The sequence below is a fragment of the Carcharodon carcharias genome, chromosome 14 (assembly GCF_017639515.1).
Source record: "Carcharodon carcharias isolate sCarCar2 chromosome 14, sCarCar2.pri, whole genome shotgun sequence".
Taxonomy (NCBI): domain Eukaryota; kingdom Metazoa; phylum Chordata; class Chondrichthyes; order Lamniformes; family Lamnidae; genus Carcharodon; species Carcharodon carcharias.
This window is the reverse complement of record NC_054480.1, coordinates 83,263,842-83,279,268: the sequence shown is the minus strand read 5'-3', so window position 1 is coordinate 83,279,268 and position 15,427 is coordinate 83,263,842. Positions and strand designations below refer to the sequence as shown.

The window sequence follows — 15,427 nt, the reverse complement described above, 5'->3', positions numbered from 1 at the left end:
ATGGGAACACCACCACCTGGAAATTCCCCTCCAGGCCACTCACCATCTTGAATTGGAAATATATCACTGTTCCTTCACTGTTACTGTGTCAAAACCCTGGAACTCCTTTCCTAACAGCACTGTGGGTGTACCTACACCACATGGACTGCAGTGGTTCAAGAAGGCAGCTCACCACCACCTTCTCATGGGCAATTAGGGATGGGCAATAAATGCTGGTCCAGCCAGCGATGCCCACATCCCATGAATGAATGAGAAAAAGGATCAGAGAACACCAGAAGACAAGAAATAGGAGCAGGAGTAGACCATTCAGCCTGTCGAGCCTGCTTTGCCATTCAATACTATCATAGCTGAACTTTGGCTTCAACTCTACTTTCCTGCCTATCCCCCTTATCCCTGTTCCCTGAGAGACCAAAAATCTGTCTATCCGAGCCTTAAATATATTTAGTGATGGAGCATCCACAACCCTCTGGGGTAGAGAATTCCAGAGATTCACAGCCCTTTGAGTGAAGTAATTTCTCCTCATCTCAGTCCTAAATGATCGGCCCCTTATCCTGAGACTGTGCCCCCATGTTTTAGATTCTCCGACCAGGGAAGGGAAATCGTGTTTGACAAATTTATTAGAATTTTTTGAGGATATAACTGGTGAGGTACATAAAGGGGAACCAGTAGATTTAATATTCTTGGATTCCAAAATGCGTTCGATAACGTGCCACAGAATAGGTTAATACACAAGCTAAGTATTTATGGAACTGGGAATAATATATTAATATAGATAAAGGATTGGTCAATGGGCAGGAAGCAAAGAGCAGGCAAAAATGGGGAATTCTCAAGTTGGCAAGCAGTGACTACTGGAGTGTTGCAAGGATCAGCGCTGGGGCCTCAGCTATTTACAGTCTATATTAGTTATCTTTGATAATTACTCAGTCTGTTTATCTAGGTTTGCTGATGATACAAAGATATTGGTGAAAAGAGAGACATATTGCTGAAGGTTTTCATTTTACACTTTACAGGACAAATGCAAGATTGCCAAATTTCAAATGTGCACAGCAATATGTACTACAGGAGAATGTCAGGGTGCTGGTTCGTTGACAAGTTAACTCTGATTGGACAAGGTGTTGCCATGGAGAAATCAATGGGAACTCTAGGCTCCCCTAACTCCTGTGTAATTCATAAAATGCACAAGGCTTGAACATATTTCTTTTGTTTGCAGAGAATGGGTCTCTATGTATGAATGCATGTTGCTCTAGCAAGCGTAAGTGAGCCATAATACAAACTCAACAGATTATCTTAAATAGATTGTTAGAGTAGCTATTAAAGCACAAAGAATTGTTCAGTGAGTGCTGCCCAACCCGTATCACAAAGCACAAAACAAAACGTTTACCGTTAGATGTGATTCTACGATTGGTCAGCACTTTCTGAACAATCCTGATCGTGCTCTAGCAGAGCTCCAACAGGGCTCCAGCAGGATTCTAACAGGGCTCCAGCAGGATTCTAACAGGGCTCCAGCAGAGCTCCAACAGGGCTCCAGCAGAGCTCCAATAGGGCTCCAGCAGAGCTCCAACAGGGCTCCAGCAGGATTCTAACAGGGCTCCAGCAGAGCTCCAACAGGGCTCCAGCAGGATTCTAACAGGGCTCCAGCAGAGCTCCAACAGGGCTCCAGCAGGATTCTAACAGGGCTCCAGCAGAGCTCCAACAGGGCTCCAGCAGGATTCTAACAGGGCTCCAGCAGAGCTCCAACAGGGCTCCAGCAGGATTCTAACAGGGCTCCAGCAGAGCTCCAACAGGGCTCCAGCAGGATTCTAACAACTCTAACACAGCTCCAGCAGGGCCCTGAATTTAATTCCAGCATAGTTCTCTTAAGGCTCTATAACACTTCAACAAAGCTCCAGTATAACTCCAGCAACACTCCAACGGTAGTCTAGCAGGGATTAAACAGGATAGCAATAGTTCAAGGAGACACTAACATGGCTTTAACATGACACTAAAAGGCATTTAACAGGGCTCCGAGCAGGCATGTCCACAGGTAGTTTTGCAGCATTTCTGTTCCGCGGGGCAGTCTCCATCGTGATGGCAAAATTCAGCACACATCTTAGTTCCACGTGGGAGAGAGCACCTTCCTGGTTTCACTGTATCAACACAATAGAAATTAAGTCAGCAATTGTAAATATTGGGTATATGTACTAGCAACAGGAGACACGTGTTCACCCTTCTCCCTGACAGACATAGAAGAATAAACTGCAAATGGTCAATGGTGGGAACACAGACTGACAGTAACACAGAGAGTAATACAGGCAGTAACTGTTATTCTGGATCAATGTGACTGCACAATAAGGAAGTGAGTAACAGTTACCCAGAACAAACAGGAGATATTTCACTTATCTGATCTGTGAGTGTGTATCTTGTACTCTCTGAGATGTGAGTGTGTATCATGCATCTGTCTGAGCTGTGAGTGTGTATTTTGTACCTGTCTGATCTGTGAGTGTGTATCTTGTACTCCATGAGCTGTGAGTGTGTATCGTGCACCTGTCTGAGCTGTCAGTGCGTGTCTTCATACTTCTCTGGACTGCAACTGTGTATCTTGAACCTGTCCGGGCTGTCAGTATGTATCATGTACCTGTCTGAGATCTGAGTGTGTATCTTGATGCTTGTCTGAGCTGTGAGTCTGTATCATGCACCTGTCTGAGCAGTGAGTGTGTGTCATGTACCTGTCTGAGCAGTGAGTGTGTGTCAAGTACCTGTCTGAGCTGTGAATGTGTGTCAATTACCTGTCTGAGATGTGAGTGTGTATATCTTCTACCTGTTGAGCTGTGAGTGTGCATCTTGTACTTGTCTGAGCAGTGAGTGTGTATCATGTACCTGTCTGAGCTGTGATTATGTATCATGTACCTGTCTGAGCTGTGAGTGTGTATCATGTACCTGCCTGAGCTGTGAGTGCGGATCATGTACCGGTCTGAGATGTTAGTGTGCACCTTGTACCTGTCTGAGCTGTGAGTGTGTGTCATGTACCTGTCTGAGCTGTGAGTGTGTATCTTGTACCTATCTGAGCTGTGAGTGTATCTATCATCCACCTGTCGGAGCTGTTAATGTGCATCTTGTACCTGTCTGAGCTTTGAGTGTGTATCTTGTACTCTCTGAGCTGTGAGTGTGTATCATGTGCCTGTCTGAGCTGTGAGGGTGTATCTTGTACCTGTCTGAGCTGTGAGTGTGTATCGTGTACCTGTCTGAGCTATGAGTGTGCATCTTGATACTTGTCTGAGCTGTGAGTGTATATCATGTACCTGTCTGAGCTGTGAGTGTGTGTCATGTACCTGTCTGAGCTGTGAGTATGTGTCAATTACCTGTCTGAGATGTGAGTGTGTATATCTTCTACCTGTCTGAGCTGTGAGTGTGCATCTTGTACTTGTCTGAGCTGTGAGTGTGTATCTTGTGCCTGTCTGAGGTGTGAGAGCGTATCATGTACCTTCCTGAGCTGTGAGTGTGTATCTTGTGCCTGTCTGAGGTGTGAGAGCGTATCATGTACCTGCCTGAGCTGTGAGTGTATATCGTGTACCTGTCTGAGCTGTGAGTGTGTATCGTGTACCATTCTGAGCTGTGAGGGTGTATCTTGATAGTTGTCTGTGTTGTGAGTGTGTATCTTGTACTCTCTTAGCTGTGCTTGTGTATCATGTACCTGTCTGAGCTGTGAGTGTGTATTTTGTGCCCGTCTGAGGTGTGAGATCGTATCATGTACCTGCCTGAGCTGTGAGTGCGTATCATGTACCGGTCTGAGATGTTAGTGTGCATCTTGTACCTGTCTGAGCTGTGAATGTGTGTCATGTACCAGTCTGAGCTGTGAGCGTGTATCTTGTACCTGTCTGAGTTGTGAGTGTGTATCATGTGCCTGTCTGAGTTGTGAGGGCGTATGTTGTACCTGTCTGAGCTGTGAGTATGTATCGTGTACCTGTCTGAGCTGTGAGGGTGTATCTTGATAGTTGTCTGCGCTGTGAGTGTGTATCTTGTACTCACTGAGCTGTGAGTGTATATCGTACACCTGTCTGAGCTGTGAGGGTGTATCTTGTAAATGTCTGAGCTGTGAGTTTGTGTCAATTACCTGTCTGAGCTGTGAGGGTGTATCTTGTACATGTCTGACTTGACTTGTGAGTGTGTATCGTATACCTGTCTGAGCTGTGAATGTGTATCTTGATACTTGTCTGAGCTGTGACTGTGTATCATGTAGCTGTCTGAGCTGTGAGTTTGTATCATGTATTTGTCTGAGGTGTGAGTGCATATTAGGTATCCGCTTGAGCTTTGAGTGTGTATCGTGTAACTGTCTGATCTGTTCATGTGCACCTTGTTCCTGTCTGAGTTTTGTATATCTTCTACATGTCTGAGCTGTGAGGGTGTATCTTGATAGCTGTCTGCGCCATGAGTGTGTATCTTGTACTCTTTGAGCTGTGAGTGTATATCAGGTACCACTCTGAGCTGTGAGGGTGTATCTTGATAGTTGCCTGAGCTGTGAGTGTGTATCTTCTAACTGTCTGAGCTGTGAGTGTGTATCTTGTACCTGTCTGAGATGTGAGTGTGTGTCAATTACCTGTCTGAGCTGTGAGTGTGTATCTTGTACATTTCTGAGCTAAGAGTGTCTACTGTGTACCCGTCTGAGCTGTGAGGTGTATGTTAATAGTTATCTGAGCTGGGAGTGTGTATCTTGTACTCTCTGAGCTGTGAGTGTGTATCGTGAACCTGTCTGAGCTGTGAGGTGTATCTTAATAGTTGCCTGAGCTGTGGGTGTGCATCTTGTACTCTCTGCGTTGTGTGTCTGTATCTTGTACCCTCTGAGCTGTAACTGTGTATTGTGTACCTGAATGAGCTGTGAGGGTGTATATTGTACCTGTCTGAGCTGTGAGTGTGTATCTTGTACTCTCTGGGCTGTGAGAGTGTATCATGTACCTGTCTGAGCTGTGAGGATATATCTTGATAGTTGTCTGAGCTGTGAGTGTGTATTGTGTATCTGTCTGAGCTGTGAGGGTGTATCTTGATAGTGGTCTGTGCTGTGAGTGTCTATCATGTACCTGTATGAGCTGTGAGTGTGTATCTTGTACCTGTCTGAGCTGTGAGTGTGTATCTTGTACTCTCTGAGCTGTGAGTGTGTATCTTGTACTCTCTGAGCTGTGAGTGTGTATCATGTGTCTGTCTGAGCTGTGAGTGTGTATCTTGTACCTGTCTGAGCTGTGAGTGTGTATCGTGTACCTGTCTGAGCTGTAAGGGTGTATCTTGATAGTTCTCTGACTGTGACTGTGTATCATGTACCTATCTGAGCTGTGAGTGTGTATCATGTACCTGGCTTAGCTGTGAGTGTGTATCGAAATACTTGCCTGAGCTGTGAGTGTGTATCTTGTGCCTGTCTGAGGTGAGAGTGCGTGTCATGTACCTGCCTGAGCTGTGAGTGCGTGTCGTGTACCTGTCTGAGCTGTTAGTGTGCATCTTGTAATTGACAGGGCTGTGAGCGTGTGTCATGTACCTGTCTGAACAGTGAGTGTGTGTCATGTACCTATCTGAGCTGTGAGTGTGTATCTTGTACCTGTCTGAGCTGTGAGTGTTAATCGTGTACCTGTCTGAGCTGTAAGGGTGTATCTTGATAGTTCTCTGAGCTGTGAGTGTGTATCATGTACCAGTCTGAGCTGTGAGTGTGTGCCATGTATCACTATGAGCTGTGAGTGTGTATATGTTCTAACTGTCTGAGCTGTTAGTGTGCATCCTGTACCTGTCAGAGCTGTATGTGTGTATCATGTACCTGTCTGAGCTGTGAGTGTGTATCTTGATACTTGTCTGAGCTGTGAGAGTGTATCTTGTACTCTCTGAGCTGTAACTGTGTATCATATACCAGTCTGAGCTGTGAGGGTGTATCGTGATAGTTGTCTAAGCTATGAGTGTGCATCTTGATACTTGTCTGAGCCGTGAATGTATATCATATGCCTGTCTGAGCTGTGAGTGTATATATCTTCTACTGTCTGAGCTGTGAGTGTGCATCTTGTACCTATCGGAGCTGTGAGTGTGTATCATGTACCTGTCTGAGCTGTGAGTGTGTATCTTGATACTTGTCTGAGCTGTGTGTGTGTATCATGAACCTGTCTGAGCTGCGAGTTTGTATCCTGTACCTGTCTGTGGTGTGAGTGCGTATAATTTATCTGCCTGAGCTGTGAGTGTGTATCTTGATAATTGTCTAACTTGCGAGTGTGTATCTTGTACTTGTCTGAGCTGTGAATGTGTACCATGTTTCTTGTCTGAGCTGTGAGTGTATCGTGTATCTGTCTGAGATTTAAGTATGTATCTTGAACCGACCTGTGCTGTGAGTGCGTACTTGTACCTGGATGAGCTGTGAGTGTGTATCTTGTACCTGTCTGAGCTGTGAGTGTGTATCATGTACCTGTCTGAGCTGTGAGGTTGTATCTTGTACCTGTCTGAGCTGTGAGTGTGTATCGTGTACCTGTCTGAGCTGTTAGTGTGCATCTTGTAATTGTCCGTGCTGTGAGTGTGTGTCATGTACCTGTCTGAGCTGTGAGTGTGTGTCATGTACACGTCTGAGCTGTGAGTGTGTGTCAATTACCTGTCTGAGCTGTGAGTGTGTTTCATGTCCCTGTCTGAGCTGTGAGTGTCTATCTTGATACTTGTCTGAGCTCTGAATTTGTATCATGTACCTTTCTGAGATGTGAGTGTTTATCTTGTGCCTGTCTGAGATGTGAGTGCGTATCATGTATCTGCCTGAGCTGTGAGTGTGTATCATGTACCTGTTTGAGCTGTGAGTGTTTATCTTGTACCTGTCTGAGCTGTGAGTGTGGCTATCTTGTACTTGTCTCAGCTGTTAATGTGCATCTTGTACCTGTCTGAGTTGTGAGTGTGTATGTTGATACTTGCCTGAGCTGCGAGCGTGTATATTGTACCTGTTTGAGCTGTGAGTATGTACCATGGCACTTGTCTGAGCTGTGAGTGTATTGTGTACCTGTCTGAGCTCTAAGTGTGTATCTTGAACCTACCTGAGCTGTGAGAGTTTATCTTGTACCTGTCTGAGCTGTGAGTATGTATCATGTACCTGTCTGAGCTGTGAGGTGTATCTTAATAGTTGTCTCAGCTGTGAGTGTGTATCTTGTACCTGTTTGAAGTGTGAGTGTGTATCATGTACCGTCTGACCTGTGAATGTGTATCTTGTACCTGTCTGAGCTGTGAGTGTGTATCATGTACCGGTCTGAGCTGTGAGGGTTTATCTTGATAGTTGTCTTCTCTGTGAGTGTGTATCTTGTACTCGCTGTGCTGTGAATGTGTATCATGTACCTGTCTGAGCTGTGAGTGTGTACCATTGTACTTGTCAGGGCTGTGAGTGTGTTATGTATCTGTCTGAGATCTAAGCGTGTATCTTGAACTGACCTGTGCTATGAGTGTGTATCTTGTACCTGTATGAGCTGTGAGTGTGTATCTTGTACCTGTCTGAGCTGTGAGTGTGTATCTTGATACTTGTCTGAGCTGTGAGTGTGTATCATGTACCTGTCTGAGCTGAGAGTGTATACAATTGTACTTGTCATGGCTGTGATTGTATCGTGTACCTGTCTGAGATCTAAGTGTGTATCTTAAACCGACCTGTGCTCTGAGTGTGTATCTTGTACCTATATGAGCTGTGCGTGTGTATCTTGTACCTGTCTGAGCTGTGAGTGTGTATCTTGTACCTGTCTGAGCTGTGAGTATGTATCGTGTACCTTTATGAGCTGTGAGGGTGCATCTTGATAGTTGTCGGCGCTGTGAATGTGTATCTTATACTATCTGAGCTGTGAGTGTATATCGTGTACCAGTCTCAGCTGTGAGTGTGGACCATTGTACTTGTCAGGGCTGTGAGTGTATCGTGTATATGTCTGTATTCTAAGTGTGTTTCTTGAGCTGACCTGTGCTATGAGTATGTATCTTGTACCTGTATGAGCTGTGATTGTGTATCTTGCACCTGTCTGAGCTGTGAGTGTGTATCTTGATATCTGCCTGCGCTGTGAATGTGTATCTTGTACTCTCTAAGCTGTGAGTGTATATTGTGTACCAGTCTGAGCTGTGAGTATGTATCTTGTAACTGTCTGAACTGTGAGTCTGTGTCAATTATCTGTCTGAGCTGTGAGTGTGTATCGTGACCCTGTCTCTGCTGTGAGTGTGTATCTGGGCTGTCAGGTTGTATATGTTCTGACTGTCTGAACTGTGAGTGTGATTCATGTACCTATCTGAGCTGTGAGTGTATGTCATGTACCTATCTGAGCTGTGAGTGTGTATATGTTCTAACTGTCTGAGCTGTTAGTGTGCATCTTGAACCTGTCTGAGCTGCTGGTGTGCATCTTGTACCTGTCTGAGCTGTGAGTGTGTATCATGTAACTGGCTGAGTTGTGAATGTATATCATGTAACTGTCTGAGCTGTGAGTGTGTATATGGATACTTGTCAGAGGTGTGACTGTGTATCTTGCACTCTCTGAGCTGTGAGTGTGTATCTTGTACCTGTCTGAGATGTGAGGGTGTATCTTGATAGTGGTCTAAGCTCTGAGTGTGTATCTTCTACCTTTCTGAGCTATGAGGGTGCATCTTGATACTTGTCTGAGCAGTGAGTTTGTATCATGTAGCTGCCTGTGCTGTGAGTGTGTACCTTGTGCCTGTCTCAGGTGTGAGTGCATATCATATATCTGCCTGAACTGTGAGTGTGTATCGAGTACCTGTTTGAGCTGTTAATGTGCACCTTGTACCTGTCTGAGCTATGAGTGTGTGTCATGTACCTGTCTCAACTATTAGTGTGCATCTTGTCCCTGTCTGAGCTGTGAGTGTGTATCATGTATCTGTCTGAACTGTGAGTTTGTATCTTGATGGTTGTCTGAGGTGTGAGTGTGTATCTTGTACTCTCTGAGCTGTGAGTGTGTATTGTGTACCAGTCTGAGCTGTGAGGGTGTATCTTCATAGTTGTCTAAGCTGTGAATGGGTATTTTCTATCTTTCTGAGCTATAAGTGTGAATCTTGATAATTGTATGAGCAGTGAGTGTGTATCATGTACCTGTCTGAGCTGTGCGTGTGTATCTTGTACCTGCCTGAGCTGTGAGTGTCTATCTTGATAATTGTCTGAGCTGTGAGTGTGCACCATGTACCTGTCTGACTTGTGAGTGTGTATCTTGTACTCTCTGAGCTGTGAGTTTTTATCATGTACCTCTCTGAGCTGTGAGGGTGTATCATGATAGTTGTCTGAGCTGTGAGTGTGTATCTTGTGCCTGTCTGAGGTGTGTGTGCGTGTCATGTACCTGCCTGAGCTGTGAGTGTGTATCTTGATACTTGTTTGAGCTGTGACTGTGCACCTTGTACCTTTCTGAGCTGGGAGTCTGTGTCAATTACCTGTCTGAGATGTGAGTGTGTATATCTTCTACCTGTTGAGCTATGAGTATGCATCTTGTACCTGTCTGAGCTGTGAGTGCTTATCATGTACCTGCCTGAGCTGTGAGTGTGTATATCTTCTACCTTTCTGAGTTGTTAGTGGGCATCTTGTACCTGTCTGAGATGCGGGAGTGTATCTTGTACCTGTCTGAGCTGTGATTGTTTACCATGGTACTTGTCTGAGCTGTGAGTGTATCGTGTACCTGTCTGAGCTCTGTGTGTGTATCTTGAACCGTCCTGAGCTGTGAGTGTGTATCTTGTACCTTTATGAGCTGTGTGTGTGTATCTTGTACCTGTCTGAGCTGTGAGTGTGTATATCTTCTACCTGTCTGATCTGTTACTGTGCATCTTGTACCAGTCTGAGCAGTGCGTGTGTATCATGTACCTGTCTGAGCTGTGACTGTGTATCTTGATAGTTTTCTGAGCTGCGAGTTTGTATCTTGTACTTGTCTGAGCTGTGAGTGTGTACCATGTTAGTTGTCTGAGCTCTGAGTGTATCTTGTACCTGTCTGAGCTGCGAGTGTGTATCATGTACCTTTCTGAGCTGTGACTGTGTATCTTGACCCTTGTCTGAGCTGCGAGTGTGTATCTTGTACCTGTCTGAACTGTGAGTGTGTATCTTGATACTTATCTGAGCTGTGAGAGTGTATCTCCTACCTGTCTGAGCTGTGAGTGTGTATCTTGTACCTGTCTGAGCTGTGAGTGCATATTTTTACTTGTCTGAGGTGTGAGTATATATCTTGTACTCTCTGACCTGTGAATGTGTATCCTGTACTTGTCTGAGCTATGAGTGTGTATCTTGATACCTGGCTAAGCTGAGAGTGTGTATTATGTACCTGTCTTCGCTGTGAGTGTGTATCTCGTGACTGTCTGAGCTGTGAATATGTAACTTGTACTCTCTGAGCTGTGAGTGCATATCATGTACCTGTCTGAGCTGTGAGGGTGTATCTTGATACTTGTCTGCGCTGTGAGTGTGTATTTTTTACTCTCTGAGCTGTGAGTGTGTATCGTGTACCTGTCTGAGCTGTGAGGGTGTATCTTGATAGTTGTCTGAGCTGTGAGCTGTAACTTCTACCTGTCTGTGCTATGAGTGTGTATTTTGATGCTTGTCTGAGCTGTGTGTGTATTTGTACCTGTTTGAGGTGTGAGTGTGTATTTGTACCTGTCTGAGGTGTAAGTCTGTATCATGTACCTGTTTGATGTTTGAGTTTGTATCTTGTACTGTCTGAGCTGTGAGTATGTATCTTGATACCTGTCTGACCTGTGAGTGTGTATCTTGATACCTGTCTGAGATGTGAGCGTGTATCTTGTACTCTCTGAGCTGTGATTGTGTATCATGTACCAGTCTGAGCTATGAGCCTGTGTCTTATACCTGTCTGAGCTGTGCTCGTGTATCTTGTACCTGTTTGAAGTGTGAGTGTGTCTCATGTGTCTCATGTACCTGTCTGAGATGTGTTCGGTATTAAGCTGTGTTGGTAATCTGTGGATATCCAGTATGTGCTACTGTTATGTATATGCTGAGGATTCAGCTCAGTTGTGCCTGGGTGTTGTTTTGTACCTTTTTGGGCAGCAGCACAAGAATGGCCACATCCATTACTGCAGCATTTCTCATCGCCAGGGCAGTCACTGTCATCTGTACAATATTCTGCACACACTCCAACTCCACCGTGTCTCTGTGGACAGACCCCAGGTTTTCCTGAAGTAGAAACACATTGTTAAACTGGATCAGATTATCAAATTTAAAACTTCCTTTCACATTCCTTCTCTGATGTCCCACTTGCTCAGCTGTTAGGAACAGTATTGAGCCATTCAGCTCCTTGACTTTATTCAGCCATTGAATTTGATCATGGCTGTTCTGTGTCCTTATTCCATCCATGGCTCCATAGTGTTTACCAACCCCAGCTATCAAATTTCTATCGAGGCCAGATTTAAATCTAAAAACCTGAACTAACAACAATTTGTGGTGGGAGAGAGTTCCACACTCTTGTTTGTGATGAAGTGTTTTCTAATTTCTTTGCTGAATAACCTGGCTCTGGCTTTAAGGTTTCTTCTTGTGTCAGATTCAATCGACTTTAGGCCTATTCCTTTTCCATTAGAAGGTTGGTTTTGATATATTAAAGGTGGTATATAAATGAAAATTTTTGCTGAATAGCCATCCACATTCTGTTCTCAGCAGTCGTAGTTTTAGTCTACACCCTTCAATAAACATTTAGATCTTGTAAGAAATATCCAGTGTTATCCTTTCCCACTTTAAACCATTCAAGAAATAAGCTTTGTAGACTTATATACTTTACCCTCTGTCTCCTTGCCTCAGTTTGCTGATGATACAAAGCCAGATGGGAATGTATGCTGTGAGGAGAATCAAAGAGGCTGCAAAGAGATATTAAGTGAGTGAACAACAAGATGACAGATGAAGTATAATGTGGGGATGTGTGAGGTTATTCACATGTCATAGTAAATGCTGACATTCAGAGAGACGTGTACAAGGAACACACAAAGTTAGCATGCAGGCCCAGCAAGCAATCAAGAGATGGCATGTTGGTTTTTACTGCAAGAGGAGTACAGAGCAAAGGAATCTTCCACAATTGGACCGGGTTTGCTGAGAACACACCTGGATTACTCTGTGCAGTTTCGGTCTCCATACTTAAGGAAGGATATGCTTGCATTGGAGGTACAGTGAAGGTTCACGAGAATAACCGTTGTAAACCAGTCCAAGGCTGGGATTGATAGATATTTAATCTCTTTGATTGAAATCCACTGAAATGGGGAGTGGGCAGGTAAGTGGATTTAAGGCCAAGGATCAGCCATGATCGTATTGAATGGGGCAGCCAGTTTGATGCGTTCTTATGTTTTTTTATGTTCTTAATGGGCAGTGTGGCAGGAATGTTATCCCTGGAGCTCTTCAACTGTATCTCCCTCAAGAGAGAGATGACGTGGAAACACAATGTGGCTGCAATCACAAAGAACACAGAAACAGGAGAAGGCCATTTACCCTCTCGAGCCTGTTCTGCCATTTAATGAGGTCATAGGTGATCTGTGACCCAACTCCACATACCTCCCTTTAACCCACACGCCTTAATATCTTAAGTTAACAAAGCTTGCTCAATTTCACATTTAAAATTCATAATTGATCTAGCTTTAACTGTTGTTGTGGAAGCCAGTTCCAAACTTCTACCATCCTGTGTGTGTGGAAGTGTTTCCTAATTTCATTCCAATGTTTAGACTATGCTCCCAGTCCCAGACTCTCCAACCAGGAGAAATATGTCTACTTTAATCCCTTAATATCTAGAAAACTTCAATTCTAAATTCCAGTTTGTGTAACCACTCCTTGTAAATTAACCCATAGAGTCCAGGTATTGCTCCAATAACCTTATGTTCCATTCCCTCCAAGGCCAATATGCCCTGTCTAGGGTGTGGTACCTGGAGCTTCTCACTGTATTCTCAAGTCTGGTTTAACCAGAACTTTGTATAACTTTGACCAGATGTTTCTCCAGATATAAATGCCAGCATTCCATTAGCCGTCCTGGTTATTTTTAATAATTTAGGGTGACTAGTTGAGGTCCCAACACAAATCCTTATGGGCCATCACTAATCACACCCTGCCAATGAGAGTATCTGCCCATTATCTGCACTTCTGGGCCGACTTTTTGCTTCTGAGTCTGGAGCACAGAGGCGGACACATTCCCAACATCTCCAACCCGACTCGACAGAAAGGGCCCTGAATGTCCTAATTGTTGTTCTGTGATACAGGTGTTAACAGGAGTCAGGCCCATTGCCCCCAGAAACAGCGAGGGGGCAGCATAGGGGCTGCCGGGTACATATGCAACCTGTGTGAAAGGCTCATGTGGACTTCATCCCAGCTGTAAAAAAACTATAAAACAAAAAAACAGCTCTCCAACTCTCACCTCCACCACCCCCCCACCCCCCACCCCCCGCCACACACTCCCCATGGCCCATCCATGATAACTCATGTTGCCTCATGCCCCACCCACTCTCCCATGGCCCCTCAGGTCCTTCATGTCAACCTCGACCCTCTACCCACTCTCATGACCCTTTATAACCCCGATGCCAACTTAGTGCAAACTCATGACCCTCCCGCCCACCAACATTTGCCCTTACACCCTCCATGCCAACTCACCCAGTATTCACCAAGGGCAGACCTTGGCAGCCATGTTGAGATTGCATTTAAAAAAATGATGCTTATTGAGATCAATGCAACTGGTCATTTTACTTATTCCTTAAACTAGTTTGGTACAAATGAATGGTTTGCCAGGACATTTCAGAGGGCAATCCCATTGTGTCTATTGATGACTTCAATGTTTAAAAAAATTCTCATTGATAAAAGCCTATTCAATGCATTGATACTTAAACTCCTCCAATGCTTAATCCTTTGTGAAAATAACCATTTGTATTCATAGCCTCACATCAAAGCTTTATATCCGCATGGAGCTGTCAATCAAACTGCAAATTTGCAGGCTGTGGAATCAGTCATGCAGCACTAATCCTATAATGATAATCCTCAGGTTAATGTCAATAACCATCTATTGAAATTGCAAACAGCCACAGAAGGTTGGATTTCATTTTTTTAAATTGAAGAGCTTGGGAATTTAAGTGCCTTGACAGTCTCACAGTTCCAGTGAGTTTATCCACTTTTTACACACAGTCATGTCTAATTTTGTAAATCCCAAGAGGCACCTTACTTCTCCAAAAGGCACTTGACCTCTCCTAAAAGTGTACCTTCCCTCTCCAAATATCTCCTCAGCTTTAGAACTTCTGCTCAAATGCCTAAAGCCAACAAGTTGTGTTTTTCACATCCCACTAACTATTAAAATTGCATCTCTTTGAAGGCAGCTGCATTTTAACATGTGCAGCAGCGTCTGTGAACCAGGGATGTGCAAACTACAATCTGCCTCTGTTACCCCACCTTCCCTCCCCACTCCCAGTGAAAATGGCGGGTGCCAGGTTTGCACATGGGACTTCCGGATTTGGGGCTCTGGTATCAATTTGGCAGAGTCCATCGCCTGAAAATCTATCCCTTTTCCTCACAGACCCCAGCCAATTTCCTCACCAGGTCAAAAAGTCTTCTTCAATTCCATGAGCTTCAACTTTAGCTAACAATCGCTCATCTTTGTCAAATGTTAAGTCGAAGGGTACTGTAACACAGTGGGACTGATACAGGGTTAGTAATCCAGAAACCTGGAATGATGCCCCAGAAAAACCCACCATGGCAGCTGGGGAATTTAAATTCAATTAATTTTCTAAACCTGGACAAAAATATAATGAAACTGCCTGGTTGTCCACCTAGACCTGATTCAATAATGCCCCCGGAGGAGGACATCGGCCATCCTTACCCGGTCTGGCTTACATGTGATGCCAGACCCACAGCAATGGGGTTGCCCTCTGAAATGTCCTGGCAAACCATTCATTTGCATCAAACCAGTTTAAGAAATAAGTAAAATGACCAGCTGCATTGACCTCGGTAAGCAGACACTGTACCAGCACACCCTGCCCAGTCAACCCTGCAAAGCCCTCTTCACTAACATCTGGGGACTTCTGCCAAAATTGGGAGAGCTGTCCCACAGTTGATCAACCAACAGCCTGGCATAGTCAGACTCACCGAATCATACCTTATAGACAGTGTCCCCGACCCCTCCACCACCATCCTGGGTATGTCCTGACCCACTGGCAGAACAGACCCATCAGAGATAGCAGTGGCATAATGGTATATACTCCAGCACATCAGTGCAAAAGACAAGGCTGAAGCATTTTCAACAATCTCCAGCCAGAAGCGCTGTGTGGATGATCCATCTCAGCCTCCTCTGGAGGTCCCCAGCATCACAGATGCCAGCTTTCAGCCAGTTCAATTCACTCCATGTGGTATCGAGAAACGAAGGTACTGGATACTGAAAAGGCAATGGGCCCTGACAATATTCCAGCAATAGTACTGAAGACTTGCGCTCCAGAACTTGTCACGCCCCTAGCCAAGCTGTTCCAGTACAGCTACAACACTGGC

The 15,427-nt window shown here is 44.7% G+C and overlaps 1 protein-coding gene across 1 annotated transcript in view; it reads right to left on the bottom strand.

The window, feature by feature from the left end:
* Nucleotides 1-599: 599 nt before the first annotated feature.
* Nucleotides 600-15,427, bottom strand: part of LOC121286755 (perlwapin-like) — a 577,457-nt gene continuing 562,629 nt past the window's right edge. Inside the window, exons 3-4 of the mRNA XM_041203787.1 lie at nt 10,973-11,110; nt 600-2,126 (exon numbers count right to left, since the gene is read on the bottom strand). Of these exons, the coding sequence (XP_041059721.1) occupies nt 1,993-2,126; nt 10,973-11,110 (272 nt within the window). The 3' untranslated portion in view covers nt 600-1,992. The remainder of the gene's footprint in view (nt 2,127-10,972; nt 11,111-15,427) is intronic.